At 37.7% G+C, this 13,989-nt stretch overlaps 1 protein-coding gene across 1 annotated transcript in view; it reads right to left on the bottom strand.

The window, feature by feature from the left end:
- Positions 1–804: 804 nt before the first annotated feature.
- FAM91A1 (family with sequence similarity 91 member A1) overlaps positions 805–13,989 on the bottom strand; it is a 28,964-nt gene continuing 15,779 nt past the window's right edge. The window contains exons 15-24 of the mRNA XM_040586552.1: positions 13,533–13,665; positions 12,701–12,849; positions 12,119–12,253; positions 9,921–10,034; positions 8,962–9,034; positions 7,531–7,680; positions 6,925–7,032; positions 6,513–6,636; positions 5,370–5,439; positions 805–3,955 (exon numbers count right to left, since the gene is read on the bottom strand). Coding sequence (XP_040442486.1) covers positions 3,779–3,955; positions 5,370–5,439; positions 6,513–6,636; positions 6,925–7,032; positions 7,531–7,680; positions 8,962–9,034; positions 9,921–10,034; positions 12,119–12,253; positions 12,701–12,849; positions 13,533–13,665 — 1,233 coding nt within the window. The 3' untranslated portion in view covers positions 805–3,778. The remainder of the gene's footprint in view (positions 3,956–5,369; positions 5,440–6,512; positions 6,637–6,924; positions 7,033–7,530; positions 7,681–8,961; positions 9,035–9,920; positions 10,035–12,118; positions 12,254–12,700; positions 12,850–13,532; positions 13,666–13,989) is intronic.

The raw sequence follows: 13,989 nt of genomic DNA, 5'->3' as shown, positions 1-13,989 counted from the left end.
AAGCATTAAAAAGCTTGGCTTGGCTCCAGGGGATGGGGGTGGGGGGCGGGGCATTAATATGAGCTTTAAGTGCTGAACAATAAAACCAGATACATTTCATGTGTGGTCCAAAAGGAACCTTGAGCTCTATCACGATGACAAAGCTAGAGGCACGCGTTTGGAGTATTTGACCTGAACAAAACAACTTGGGGTCAAGAGGAAGGACAGGGGAATTAAAAAAGAGAAAGATTAAAAAAAAAGAAAAAAAAAAAAAAAAAAGGTAGTTGCATACACATTTTCCAGAAAATCTGAGATCGAATAAAGGAAGATTTAAACCCAATGAGGACATTATTAGGTTTATTTCACCACCTAGGTCCATATTTCTTTCTTATATTGTAATCCAACAGTCAGACTCTCTGCAGTTATACTGCTAAGATGAAAAACCTTAGCCTGGATTAATTTAAGAAACAAATAACAGTTTTGATCTCATTCCTTCCAAGTTCCTAGTCAAAAATGTCTTTAGTCAAAGAAAATGGGTAAGACCCCACATGTGCAAGTGCCTTCAAACACCCAACACTACAGGCTTAGATTGCTGTACACCATCCTCTTGTACTTTCCCTTCTCCTTAGAGGTTAAGCGTATGGTGTGGGGAAAACTATGCTAAAATAAGGGGTTTCCATTGATAAAACTGCATTTCTGAAGAACTGCATGCACATGGGAAAAAGATACTTTGATGACATTTGGTAGTCTTGAGCACTACAGTGAGAGTGACGTTTCAGTGCTGTGCCCAGGAAGAAAACTACTGCATGTGAAGGATTCTGCACGTGGTTTGACCTACACCAGTTTATTTGTAAACATTTGTTACATGTGCCAATAATTTAATTGAACACAGACTTTGTACAATTCAATGTATAATATTAACAATGTCACACTAGAAGAGCGCAACTGTATTCAGTTACAGCCCTACTTTAAAATCTTCAAAATACAAACCATTTGGAACACTGAACAAGAAAATAAAGGAAAAACTGAGAACAAGGGAAAAGAAAAAAAAGAACTGTGAAATAATAAGTCATGATCAAAAAACCTCAACACAACACAACACACTTTCTAGTGGCTCCTGAACATCTTCAGGTACATCCATCTAGACTGAGTATTACTAGGGTTGTGCCAGAGCACAAAGCCAACAGCTCTTCCACAACTTAAACATCTTGCTGAAGACAAAAACTTAGAACAGCTTTACAGTGTGTAACGCATATGATTTTCCCCACTGTCAATAAAACTACCTGAAGAAAAGAAATTTATTTAATTTGTCTTTATTTGCAATACAATATAAAATAGATTCTTTTGGTATGAAGATCTTTGAGATCTTTTTACACCACATTTAAAACAAAAGTCCCATACTTTGAATAAAGCCTCTGGACCATCCCAAGCACTGGATCTGTAGTCGAGTTTCAGGTATTTTATGGACTTCTTTGGTAGCAATCTATTCAGTAAACTCGGGTATGCTGACCTGAACATTTAAGCCCCTAAACTAGTGTTGAAGCACCTAAATTAGAGTAGCTTGAGTTTGAAAAAACCGCAACATATCTGGAATTCTCACCCTTCATTGTAAGATTCATGGGTATTAAACAACTCTGAGGAGCAGGCTACTTTTATTTAGAAACTACTTTAGACAACCTAATAACAAAGGGTATCCTTCACTTAATAACACCAAAGAATATGCAGTGAGAACAAGAAATTTTCATCCAATTTCAAACTTCCACACAACGCACTATCATCACTTAACATACCAGTATAGATAGTGCATGGCAAAATTCAATACAACACAGCAAACTAGCTCATCTACTACAGCTCACTGTAGCACTTAAAGTTAACATCTACAGTACTGAAAGTGTAAGCCATCACCTACTGCTTAGTTCATCTAGAGTGCTAGATATTGACTTAATCTCCACACAACAATTCTCACAGTAGATGTTTCCTCTGCCATTTCTAGCAGATTGACATTCAGTTCCTCTTTAATTTCTTTTGAAGGAAATAAGGCAACTTAAAACACGCTATGGAGAGTATGCACGTCCAGTACAAAAGTCACTGTAGTGTTAAGTGATTAACCTTATATAGAGAATCTAACCCTGTAACATATGCAGAATAGCAAGTTCAGCTGCTGTTGGTAAAATACAAAACCAAAACAGACGTAGGAAAGCAGCACTGAACAAACTGAAGTACTACAGACTCTGTTTCTTAAGAGTGCAAGTCCTACACTTACACTTTAGGAATGTATATAAAGCAAAGGGAAAAAGAATGGAATTTTCACAGTTGTAACTGAAGCCACTGCATTATCTTATTGTGGTACATTTGTCCTTTTCAAAGTTCTGTCCTGTTTTTTCTTAGTCGTACAGAACAGGATACAAACCCAAGTGGTGCCATTTTTTCTCCTTGCTGTTTTCCAGCATCATCTGTGCCACAGATTCTTGGTCCGTTACGTATTGTAGGCTAGCAATGACAGGATGGTTAAGTCTCATTTTTAATTATGACTATTTAAAACAAGGCAGGTCCAGTAAAGAAGAGAGCTGGCAGAGTACTTTAGATAGTTGTGTTAAAAGTCTTAACATTCTACATCTCTTGTTCTCCTTGTGTGCTAAACAGGACAGACTTTTTTTTTAAGCTGGCAAGAAGTTGTTAATGCCTAATATAAACAAAGTGAAATCATGCTACATAAAAATCATCCCCTATAAATACAGCCAGAACATGGTTTTAGATGCAACAGCTCACTGTTAATGTTTGTTATAACCAGCAGCTAATGGTTCAAGGAAAACAGATTCCGAGAAGTCTCTGCCTATACATACCCTGCTGTTGTCTTCCTTTGCTAGTGACCGAAAAATCAAGAGCCCTCTTCTTTCAAACGTTAACCAACAGGACAGGTCTAGTTGTCTACCTTAAACTCAACTTACGACATAAGGAGTTCTCCCACAACAATCATCACCAGCTTCAAATAACAATGAGGTACTAACTCAGTGTGATCAAGTCTCAGACACTCCTGGTTTCACACAAAGAGCAAGACGAATCCGTTATCATGAAGAAGCACACGAACAGAGCTGACCACTCCAGCCCTTCCGTAATTCTGCACCTCATCAAATTCTGTCAGAGATGAAAGTGCACCACACATCTTCAAAGTGGCCTTAAACCATTAGCAGGCCTTCGAGCCTGCACTAACTCAGCCTCCTGTGAGCATCAAATGTCTTCCCATCATACTGATTTGTCAAGGCCCCAGTGTTAAGCTGAACTACAGAATTCAACAATTCTTAATGCCCCATATCACCATGATACTTTTTTTTTTTTAACAGATAGTATCACTGAGCTTTCAGAGGAAGAGCCAAATCTCTTACCTTATACAGAAAGACTTTCAGTAATACAGTACAAAACTAAACAGAATTTATGTCTGAGTAACGAACATAGAAAACTACTATTGCAATTTTGTGGTGACAGCATAGAAATTTAACAATCATCAGAAAGCCTAGAAAGGGCGTGTTTAGTTACAAAAGAAAGATTGTCTCAAGATAAAAATAGTGCTGACAGCTAAAAAGCTCTCTGTTGCAGCAAGATATGCAGTAATGAGTAACAAGTTCTAGACTGTTTAAGCACTTCCCCAATACTGCAACACGACACATTTTTATAACACTACTTTTACATGGGTTATGCTGCAGCAGCAGTACACTTCTTAGTGGTTGGCACTAGGAATTAACCATAATAGAAGAAAGGCATTTAGTGATCAATGCATGAGAATCCCTATTTGGCCTGTTCCTTAGGTGTGGTTGAAAAAAACTGAGGAAGGGGCCCATCCGTTCCATTCAGATAATACACCTTCTTTGAACATGAGATTCTTGGCAGGAAGTGGAACACCCATATCTGCAGAAATAGGCTGCAAAAGTGAACTGGAAGAACCAGCATCATGGATCTGATCCAATGTTGAAAGACCTTCCTGAAAGCAAAAGGAAGAAATAGTGTCTTAGAAACAAGACAAACAATGAAGGATTTAACAGCTAAATTTGACAGGCTAATCTAAATTGCAAATACACTTAGTGTTTCTGAAGTGTGTTACTTTAACCCAATAAATACCAAATGGTTATGGAAGTAGAAACAGAATAAACAAAAGGGAAGCATGAAATAAGCATACAGTTGCCTCAGCTGCATCTGTGCATGCATTACTTGGCTTCAAAGAAAACTTCAGGGAAGCCTAAGGCTTAAAATTGAAGGAAAGACCTAGCAAAATGAATGTAAAGCTGTAAAATCTTCAAGACAGCTACCATACTGCTATTTATCCCATAACGTGCTAAGAGGTATACATATTGGAAGGCACGGACTTGATTGTATTTTGAGTAGTTTTATTTCCCAGAAGTTTGGTTTTCTCAGCTTAAGAATCACTTCAGCACCTTCTTTTTTCCCCGTCTCTATGATCATCATCAAGGAGAGTGTATCTCAGAGAGATCATCCAAGAGATTAGGACAGGAGTCACTTGAGACTGACAGATGGTTTTGAGGCTTCAGACCTACTGGGAATCTCCACCATTCTCATAAGGAGGCAATTCCAGGATCACACCACCCATAACGCTACCTGGTTAAGTAACCTACAAGTTCCTTACCTTACTGAAAAGATAAGGGTTTTAGAGAAAAGTATCACAAGTCATACACAGCTAAGAAGATTCCATGTTAAATGTGGACATGCCTTGCTAGCATACGCTTCCGTGCAGAATTATACAAGGCTACAGACCTGGCACTGCTCCTTGCTTGATACACAAGACCCCTATTCTATTCTCTCTCCATGCTCTTAAAAAAAAATCCTCCCAGAGTATGCAGTTTTACATATCTATACTCATTCAACACCAAGTTCTGGAGGATCTTCGGACAAATACAAAAAGTAACTGGTATGAAATACATGTTCATGTATTTTATTTTTTCCTAAGGGAACACAGTGGACTTCAGATGCAGATAATCTCAAAAGATTAGCACATCCATGGTTTGGAGTATTATCTCCCTAACATATCTAAGAATCAATCAAGTAACTAGTAGAGTAGGCTGCATTACAACTGGAGAAGCAAAGAACAATTCTGCTGTGCTGTGCAAGCCCCGTAAAAAAACAATGAAACTAATTACACAATGCAACCACGGAAGTTGAGAGAAGTATCAAATAATATTAGAAAAGGGATAGGGAAGTACTCACTTTTTGCTACCAGCAGCATTTGAGGTTGATGGTGCTTTTAATACACTTACCATTCAAAGAAAAAGCAAATAAAACAAACCACGTATATTTCCATACACCCAAGAATGGCAAGTAGAAAGGCAAAGAGGGATGACAGACCAATCAGAATGATTTACATTTGGGTTACTGCTCCTTACCTGAAATGAATGAACAAAATTAAGGACCTGAAGAGACAGCTTTCTACTGGAATGTAAGAGTTTTTGAAGGCTGCCAAAAACAAAAGAGAAGAAGCTTTGTCCAGGATGCAAAAATTTTTACGAGTAAAGTACCACCATAGTAACTTGCTCACAAGTAAATCTAGTAGTACCTAACATCATGTGACAAAGTTAAAAGGTTTCACACAGAAAGCCTGATAGTCATCACTGAAGAGGTGCTCCACTCATCTGCTCGAGTCTAGGTAGGGAAAATAGCATTTAGCTGACATTTACACTAACTAAAGTGAAATTACTGCAATTGAAAAATGCTATTTTACATAAGAAATTAATATATTAGACTTTATTATGTCTCATACTTATGCAGCACAGTCTGGTAACACGACTTAAGCAGATTAGCGACACACTGTTAAAAAACAGGTCAACTACTGTAATAAAATCCTTAAGCCATGTTTTCAGGCAGCCTTACTTTTGGTCTCCAGAACCATGCCCCAGGAAAAAAACAAAACAAAAACAAACCACACACACACACACAAAAAAAAAAAAAAAAAAAAAAAAACAAAACAAAAAAAAAAACCAAAAGAAACAAACCCAAAAATCCCATTGTTGAAAAAGTAATCTTTCATAATGAAAAACAAAAAGCAGAAGACACCTTGATCGGAAGCCATGACTAACTCAGCAAATAAAATACCAATAGCAAAGAAAATTTCCACAAGAGCTAAACACATTTTACATCAAACCATTACCAGTAAGCCCTGCCCCAAAGAGTTAGGCGGAAGAAAGAAAAAGCCTGCGCTAGGCTAAAAAGGGGAAATGAGTAGGAAGGCACCCAAATGTACTTTTTTCCTGATCTGTTCATAAACAGTTTACTACAAAGAATTAACTCTTGCTCTGCAGAAGCTACAAAACCAGCCTAATCTTAATCTTACCACAGCTAAAGACTACTACATTGTACATTATAGCTGGTAGCCAAAAAGCAACCACCTTACATGCTAGAATTAAGCACTCCATGAAACTTAGCCCAGTTCTGCTTTAATAGGCATTGAGTTGTAGGTGGGTTTTTTTGCAGAAGCTCTGGACATAACACATACAAACTGTTAAGCCTGTAGCTGACAGATGACAGCTCACCTTTCTTTTCTACATAATCCATGAGTGGCAATTTTTCTGCAGACCTTCTGATTCAACTCGGAGCTGAAGAGAGGAATGCCAAAGCATAATTCCAGGGGAACCCATTCCAGTTCTGTTGTGGGTACTACAGAAAGAAAACCAAAGGACAGCCAAATTTTAAGAAGCGACAAAGCAAAAATATTGACCCCAGAATCAGTTAGCTCTGAGCAGGATCCACTGGACAGTTCATTCTTTTTAAGACAGTTCATTTACTGAAATGCTCAAAGATTTAAGGGATTCCAGATTTTAAAGAGGAAGAACAGTTGGTGTTGCACTTGTCCCAGACAACCAAACAACGTGTTAAGATCCTTAAAAACAAGCTATCCCAGCGGACTGAAAATGGTTCAGTACAAGCCATTTGCCATGTTTTTACCTTCAAGGCTTTGCTTGACTGCAGAATCCGTTGGGGCTTCTTCTATTACCATCTCAAATGATTCTGTGCTCCCATTTACATCAGATCCTGACGCTAGTTCAGCCTCTCCTAAAGGTAATTTTTACATAAACATGTAGGTGAATATAAATTTAGTTACCACCTGATGTAAGGAACATGACACAAGCTTTGCCCAAAGACCTTACAGCTATAAAACTGGAGGAAGGGATATGGAGAAACATAGGGTCCGATTCATTTTAGAATTGGAGTAACTTCAGGATCTTCACCACACTTACAAAAGATTCAGTTCTGGCATATAAAAATGACATAATTTACTTTTAATATTTTGAAATTTTGGTTTTCTTCTGTTGACTGTTAGTCCAGTGATTTTTCAGTCTGTATTTGCTATTTCTGATCTAGTCACAAAGAAGAATTAGGAAGTAAGCCTACTGCCAATAGATTTACACTCAAAATAGGTTCCTATCTGTGTTGGATTATAATTTTTAGAGTTTCAAACCGAAGAATTTAATCCTTTGTTCACCTTTGCTAAAATGACTGTATTTGAAATTAAGGGAACATAGCCAAAAAAGACAGTTATTGGTAACCAACCTCTCCCATCAGAAGCATCACTCAGCTTTCTGTTAGCGTGCTGACTTGAAGGATTCAACATAGTGACATAGCCACAAAAATGCTGCAAGTCTACTTTGCTTCTCAGTATTTTTAAAGCCGCATGAATGCCCATGTTCACACGAGAGAAGTCTAGTAGAAAAACAACACATACTCAACATTATTTTACAAGAAGCCTCCTCCATAACCATGTAAGTTCATCTCTAGGCCAGGCTAAGTTTTTTTATCTGGATTTTTCTCTCTGGTTATGCTCCATGTTAGTGATCACATTGGTAGATCTAGGGTAACACCCAAGTGATCACAGTCTTCCCACACCAAGCACTAATTGGAATTTTATAGTACAGTAAAAAAGCCAAGGAAAAAGAAAAATACAAACAGAAGATGATCTCTCTCACACACACAGACACATACAGACAGCAGAGATGGAAAGGTTCAGCTAGGAATCAGATGTCCAGCTCTTTCAGTGCCAGTGTCTTTTATGGCAAATTCAATACAAGATACATGTTCCACATATCTGAAATTCTGAAGAATTAGAATAGAATATTAGAGATTAACAATGAGTTTCAACACTGAGTTGCTCATGCTAGACTTAGAGATTCTGCCTTCAAGATTTTTCACCTAGCATCAAGTTGGAAGAAAACAGACATCTCAGAGTGTGAACAATCGTAACTCATTTTGTTGAAAATAACTCATTTTGAACCTAGTGAAAATTAAATTAGAAAGTTTAGCTTTGCTTTTAGTTGGCCCCGATTTTTCTAAGTGGTAGCTTAAATAATTTTAGATTTCATATCTGGAAATTCATACTTTAATGGCAGCTCTCAGGTGGGAAGGTTATGGTCTCAATTATGCAAAGCTTGTGCCCTAACTCATCAAGGAGTATTTCAGAACATGTTAATTCCTGCCTTTCAAAATCAGTTGAGCTAGGCAGACTTTGAAGGAATAGGAGATTTTGCTAGCAAAGCTCTTCCTGGGGGAAAAAGCCTCCGTAATAGTTCCTAGTGCTACTAATCAAGATAAGTTTGTTCAGTTTTCGTCTCACCTGTCTTACAGTTAAGATATGCTGAATAGAACATACAGAAGATTTATTTATGCTGTTAAATATATTAAATATTTGCTTGTTAATAAGCAAGTACATACAAAGAAAGATCCAGACGTGTTTGTGGAAGTTACTACTTTACATCTGTGCTAGGAAAGAAGAGGCCAGAAAACACATTCCAATTAGCAGAAGACTTTATCTCTAAGCTCAGAACAGACCTGTCAACCCTTTAAGTATTCTTTAAATCTTCTCATCTAACTTGACTTGTAAGTCCAAGAAAATTTGTATCAAAAGGTTTATTGCAACCTTACTGCACAAGGTAACGTGCAAGAGAGTTAAAAATGGTTATAAAGATTATGTTAAAGACAATCAGTTACCTCCCTGCTGCTCAGCTTCATCAAATGGGAAAGGTATGTGCATTGTTTCTCCCATTCCATGCATGCCATGCCCCTGAACATCAAGTAATTAAATTAGGAACAAAAAAAAATATATACTCATCAGCTTAGCTTAGTCCTACTTGTGCTTCCTTTTAAGGAGTACCAGTCAAGGTGATGAAACAAATAAGATCAAGATATTTATACATTAAAGTTCCTACTAAGCTGAAATAAGTAACTTAATAAAATACCCCACCCTTCCCCCTAAATGCATGTGAGTGAACACAAAAAAGTTCAGCTTCAGTGAAGAGATATTTTTTCTCCAATTATTGGTTATAAACTGATTTTCTATTCACTGAGCGCTCCTGAAGCAAAACAGAGCTTCCACCCTTAAAGTACAGAACATTTTTGAGCAGTCAAGGCTGTCACAAGTGGTCCTTTGAGAATGTGTAACTATGTTTGTTACAATACTAAATATCTATTTATTTGAACGACTCATTCTGAGAGTTCAGCTGAACAGAAGAAACAGAAGAAGCTATAAACATGTTTTGCTCATACTTTACTGTAAGAGCTAAATACCAAGCACCCCAAAAAAAGTCCATTTCTTGAATACAGTTTCTACTCCCTGTTGCTTTACACTACTGCTGTCTAAAAAGCTTGTGGGCTTTTCACTTTCATTCCAGTTTCCTATATCCCTACTCTCATAAATCCACACCTCATTTCTAGCTAGCAAAACTCTACTACATCTGCCTGTAATACAATAATGCATACATAATAGGCATTCAGTTCAAAACCCATGCCTTAACCACGGCTGAATCATAGCAGCATTGGCTAGAGAAGTTAAACGTTTTTCAGCTCTTGGCAAAAGTGTAGCTCTCCTACATTGTTAGTGTTCTCTACCATGTAGCAGCTTAACTCAAAAAAATTCTGTGTTTTCATTATTTATACAGAGCACACTGTACCTGGATTAGAACAGCAGAATGCGTTAAAGCATCATTCAACATTGTGAGCACATTTGAAGTAGGAACTACTCCTGGGTCGTGACCCCAAGACGTTATTAGTAAGCGATCATAACCCTAGAAGAGAGAAATTAAGAATATTTACAGTAGTAATGGACTATCCAAGCACATAAAGTGAAATACTAGAGTTAGGCATGAGCATATTGTTACAATCACGAAGTCACAACAGCTAACTACAACTCTACAGTGTTATTCTCTGTACCAAGGATACTCATGTTCTCATCTCTCTCAAACTCATGTTCATACTCCTGGTAAAGACAGAAGTTTGCCAATCTCAAAGTTAAGATGCTATTTTGAACAGGAAGTATCTGCCATCGATTCCTGTAGAGCTATCTAGCTATCACAGCAGCCTCCCAGCAAGGAGGAGATGAAAATAAACCTGCATAAAATTGAAAGCAAAATATAAACTGGATAAAATAAAACCACCAGAGAAACAAAGATATATCAGTCCCCAAAATACCTATTCAAGGGGGAGAAACAGGAAAAAAGAACAGACTAGGAAATAATTTCCTAGTTTCTCAGTTTTCAAGACTGAATTCCCCTGAACCTTCATAAGATTTCTAGAAACATCTTGACAGTTCCCTAAGGAAGTCACACTGCAAAACAGCAGCAGGAGAGAAGCATTCACATATACACGCAGAGGAAAAAAGCTCCAGCAAGTTTGTGACACTGCAGAACGTGAGATCATTTAGTACAACACAGCCTAACCTGTCAGCACACTGAGATTCAATCCGTTTTGAACTTTTCCAAGGCTACAGACTCAATGCCTTTTACTAGTAAAAGTGCACAATCCATACATTTACTGGTAGTTTAGGCTAATGACAGACTAAGGTTTGAATCAAGCTCATCACCCACAGCCTTACAAAATGCCTTCTGCTCTAGAAGCCTTGATTCACTTAATCCTATGTTGTCTTAAAGTAAGTCTTAGAAATTTAAATCTACCAAATTTTTGAAATTGGAAAGGGAAGGGGCACATGAAAGAGGTTTAAGGAATGGAAAATACATCTACAAATCCTAGAGCCAGAGACGATTGCTGATGTAGGTACCCCAAAGAATGCACATCTCTCTCTGAAGGTCTCCTTACTGTTCTAATATATTTAGCTCCTCAAGCATCTACTCAAGAGCGATGAGATGCAAACTGTAGAGGCCTCTCTACAATTACGAATTTGAACAATATTATTTTATTAATTCCGCTGTGAGCAGCAAGACCTAAACACTACTAATCGTCTGCAGTATTTCAAATCAAAGTCAATAGGTACAATGATTTTTGGTTCAGGCAAGTTTAGAAGTTGCCATGGCCACTTCTACCTAGGGTTGCCTAGCATACACACACCTAACAGTACTCCTTTGTGGCACATCTGTCCTTATTAGCATCTCAAGTGACAGAATGGGAGAAGGCAGCATCTGAAGTCTTTTATTCATGCTTTTATCACCTGCACTGTTTTGCAGGACTCCTTGCCAAAATGTTAAGAAGTTAGGTGGACTCAAGGCTAGAAGGAATTCAGGAGAGCAACAGATCACTGCAGAGACAAGAATTCCAGTCACAACCTCTATATATGCAATATCACATACAGCAATATCAGGAAGTTCCAGACCAGAACATTGCTGAGGGCTGGAAAGGTCTTAAGAAGTATTGCATGCTGAGTTTGTTCCTCCTACTTCCAGCCACTGCTAGATACAGGCTACTAGGCTAGGAAGGCCTTTTGTCTAACCTAGTGCAATCTTTATTATTCTGTCATTTAAACTGACGGGATAATTACAGCCTAGAACTTCAAAGCCTCCATCACAGATTTCTATAGTGGCCAAACTGAAAGCGATCATCTTAGCCATCTTCTAAACCAGGGAAAGATATATGCAGAGATGTCCTATCTCGTATGATACTAGAAAAAGCACAATATACTAGGTTTTTATCTTTTGATATAGGTCTTCTACATCTTTGTAACACACTCTAGGGATAGGCTCATAAACTTAAATTCACAATGACTGCAGTAGCATATTTTACATTAAAATTGAAAGGGGTGGCATAAATACACTGGAGTGACATTGTGACAAGGAGACATAACTGCCATCCCTAAATAGTGTACAGAGTATCTTTAAAACATTTGGAGAAGGGAGGAAAAATAAATCCGTGAATACCATACCTGAAAAATGTCTGGAAGTTTTCGAAGACGTGTTCCTTTAGAGAGCAACAGAGAAGGTGGTCCTTGTCCAGTTATATGGTAAATATACAGTTTGAACCAAACTGAACTGACTTCTGGTATTGCAGGTCCAATATGCTGAAGAGAGGTTATTCAAGAAATTAGGAAGAATTCAACATTGCAACTGTTTTATGTACAGCTATCATTTATGAATCAACAGTTTTGAAGAAATATAAATCTAGTTTTGCAGCACAGGAGTTCAAATGTATTACTCTGCTACTAATATTCTAGGTATTTAGTCCAGTATTGCAAGACTTTACAGAAAGGTGATAGTATTTTCTATGACTACAAATTCAAGAACAAAGTATCTGTCATTGACACTACTTGAACAGGTAAATAAATGAAACAAATGTGAATACTTAAGTTTTCCCCTCACTAAACACTTTTAGATGAATCGCTATACTATTCTACATGCCAGTACTTGAGTTACTTTGAAAGGGACATCTCACAGATGTGTCCAAAACAAAGCTGTTAAGATACCACATTACTAGATACTGGGGAGGAAACGCCCCGTATTTTTTTCACCTGCGGTGTACAGCTGCTAATAGGTCGAATTTCATTGGTAAGTGGTGCCATGGAAACCAGCAGAGTATAATTTTTGTTGAGAACTCTGCTGCACGTAGCTGGATCCAAGCCGAGCAAACTCTCACATCGTAAGAGGTCCAATGGAAACCCTATGTGGAAAGTGTAAGATTCTTAAATTATCACTTAGGATTGAACACACAACCCAAGATATTATTTCAGATTTTCCATTCTCCCCTGCTAAGCCGTGAAATACAACATTGTCCACAATTAAGTTTTGAATTATTGGGGTGAATTTTAATAAAACTGTACATAACTTTAGCAATTTCATTCATACAGGGTTGTCTGGCAGAACTACAGCTTGCTTCTCACCAACTAACTGAGCCCAGGAAATAAGCAGAGATACTGAGGAGGTAAGAAACATCTAAAAAAAATATCTACCCCCATTAGAAGAATACACTCCCTTTCACCACTTGAAAAATGTTTCATTTAACAGAGCAACTCTGAGTAAACAATAACTCCTTTATATGGCCTTCAGAAGCACAAGATTTGAAACCAATCTCTTCCTCAATTTCAGCTTGTCCTGCCTTCATTATGCTTTAATCTATTGCTTTGGATGTTAAGTCCAAGCTTTGGCAACCAGATCTGTCATTCAACAGGCAAAGCCAGTAATGCAGGCTCAAAGGATGATGGAAAAGTGATATTTTGGCTTCAAATTATTTTTAAACAAGTAGGAAACAATTGCTTTCTGAAATAACAGCTTAATCAGAAAGCTGAGCCCGCAGCAGGTAAGTAAACAAACTTAGAAGGATTTCCTCAAGAGTATTCACAGTACCATTATTTGGTTGATCAGGCTGTACAGCTTGTGCCCCCAGATCTTTATTATGCCGCAAAAACAGTATTGTGTTTCTCAGCGTAAGCGCATGATCGAAGTACCGCTGTGCCTCCCCTTCACCTGTGCTTTGAACCTAAAAAACAAACATAAATGCATACAAGTGGCAGGTAGTTTCCACAAGCAACAATTACATAAAAGGAGAGATTAACAAATCAGCATTTTAAAGTTTCATAATTGAGTAACAACCCTGCCGCTCATATGCAGAGGCTGTTAAATAAAAATTGAGTTTTGGCCATGCTAGTCAAACAGTCAAAAAGTACACAAACACAACATCTATAAATCAGAACTATGACACAGTCTTTGAGTTAAAGGATTTAAACGTCCAGTCATGCTGACTGGTATACAACGATACAGCAATTGCCAGTGGTCCTCCTACACAATTCTACAGTTGTCCTTC

This window comes from Falco naumanni, chromosome 3, assembly GCF_017639655.2.
Source record: "Falco naumanni isolate bFalNau1 chromosome 3, bFalNau1.pat, whole genome shotgun sequence".
Taxonomy (NCBI): Eukaryota; Metazoa; Chordata; class Aves; order Falconiformes; family Falconidae; genus Falco; species Falco naumanni.
Note: the sequence above shows the minus strand (reverse complement) of the source record. Positions and strands in the feature narration are given on the sequence as shown.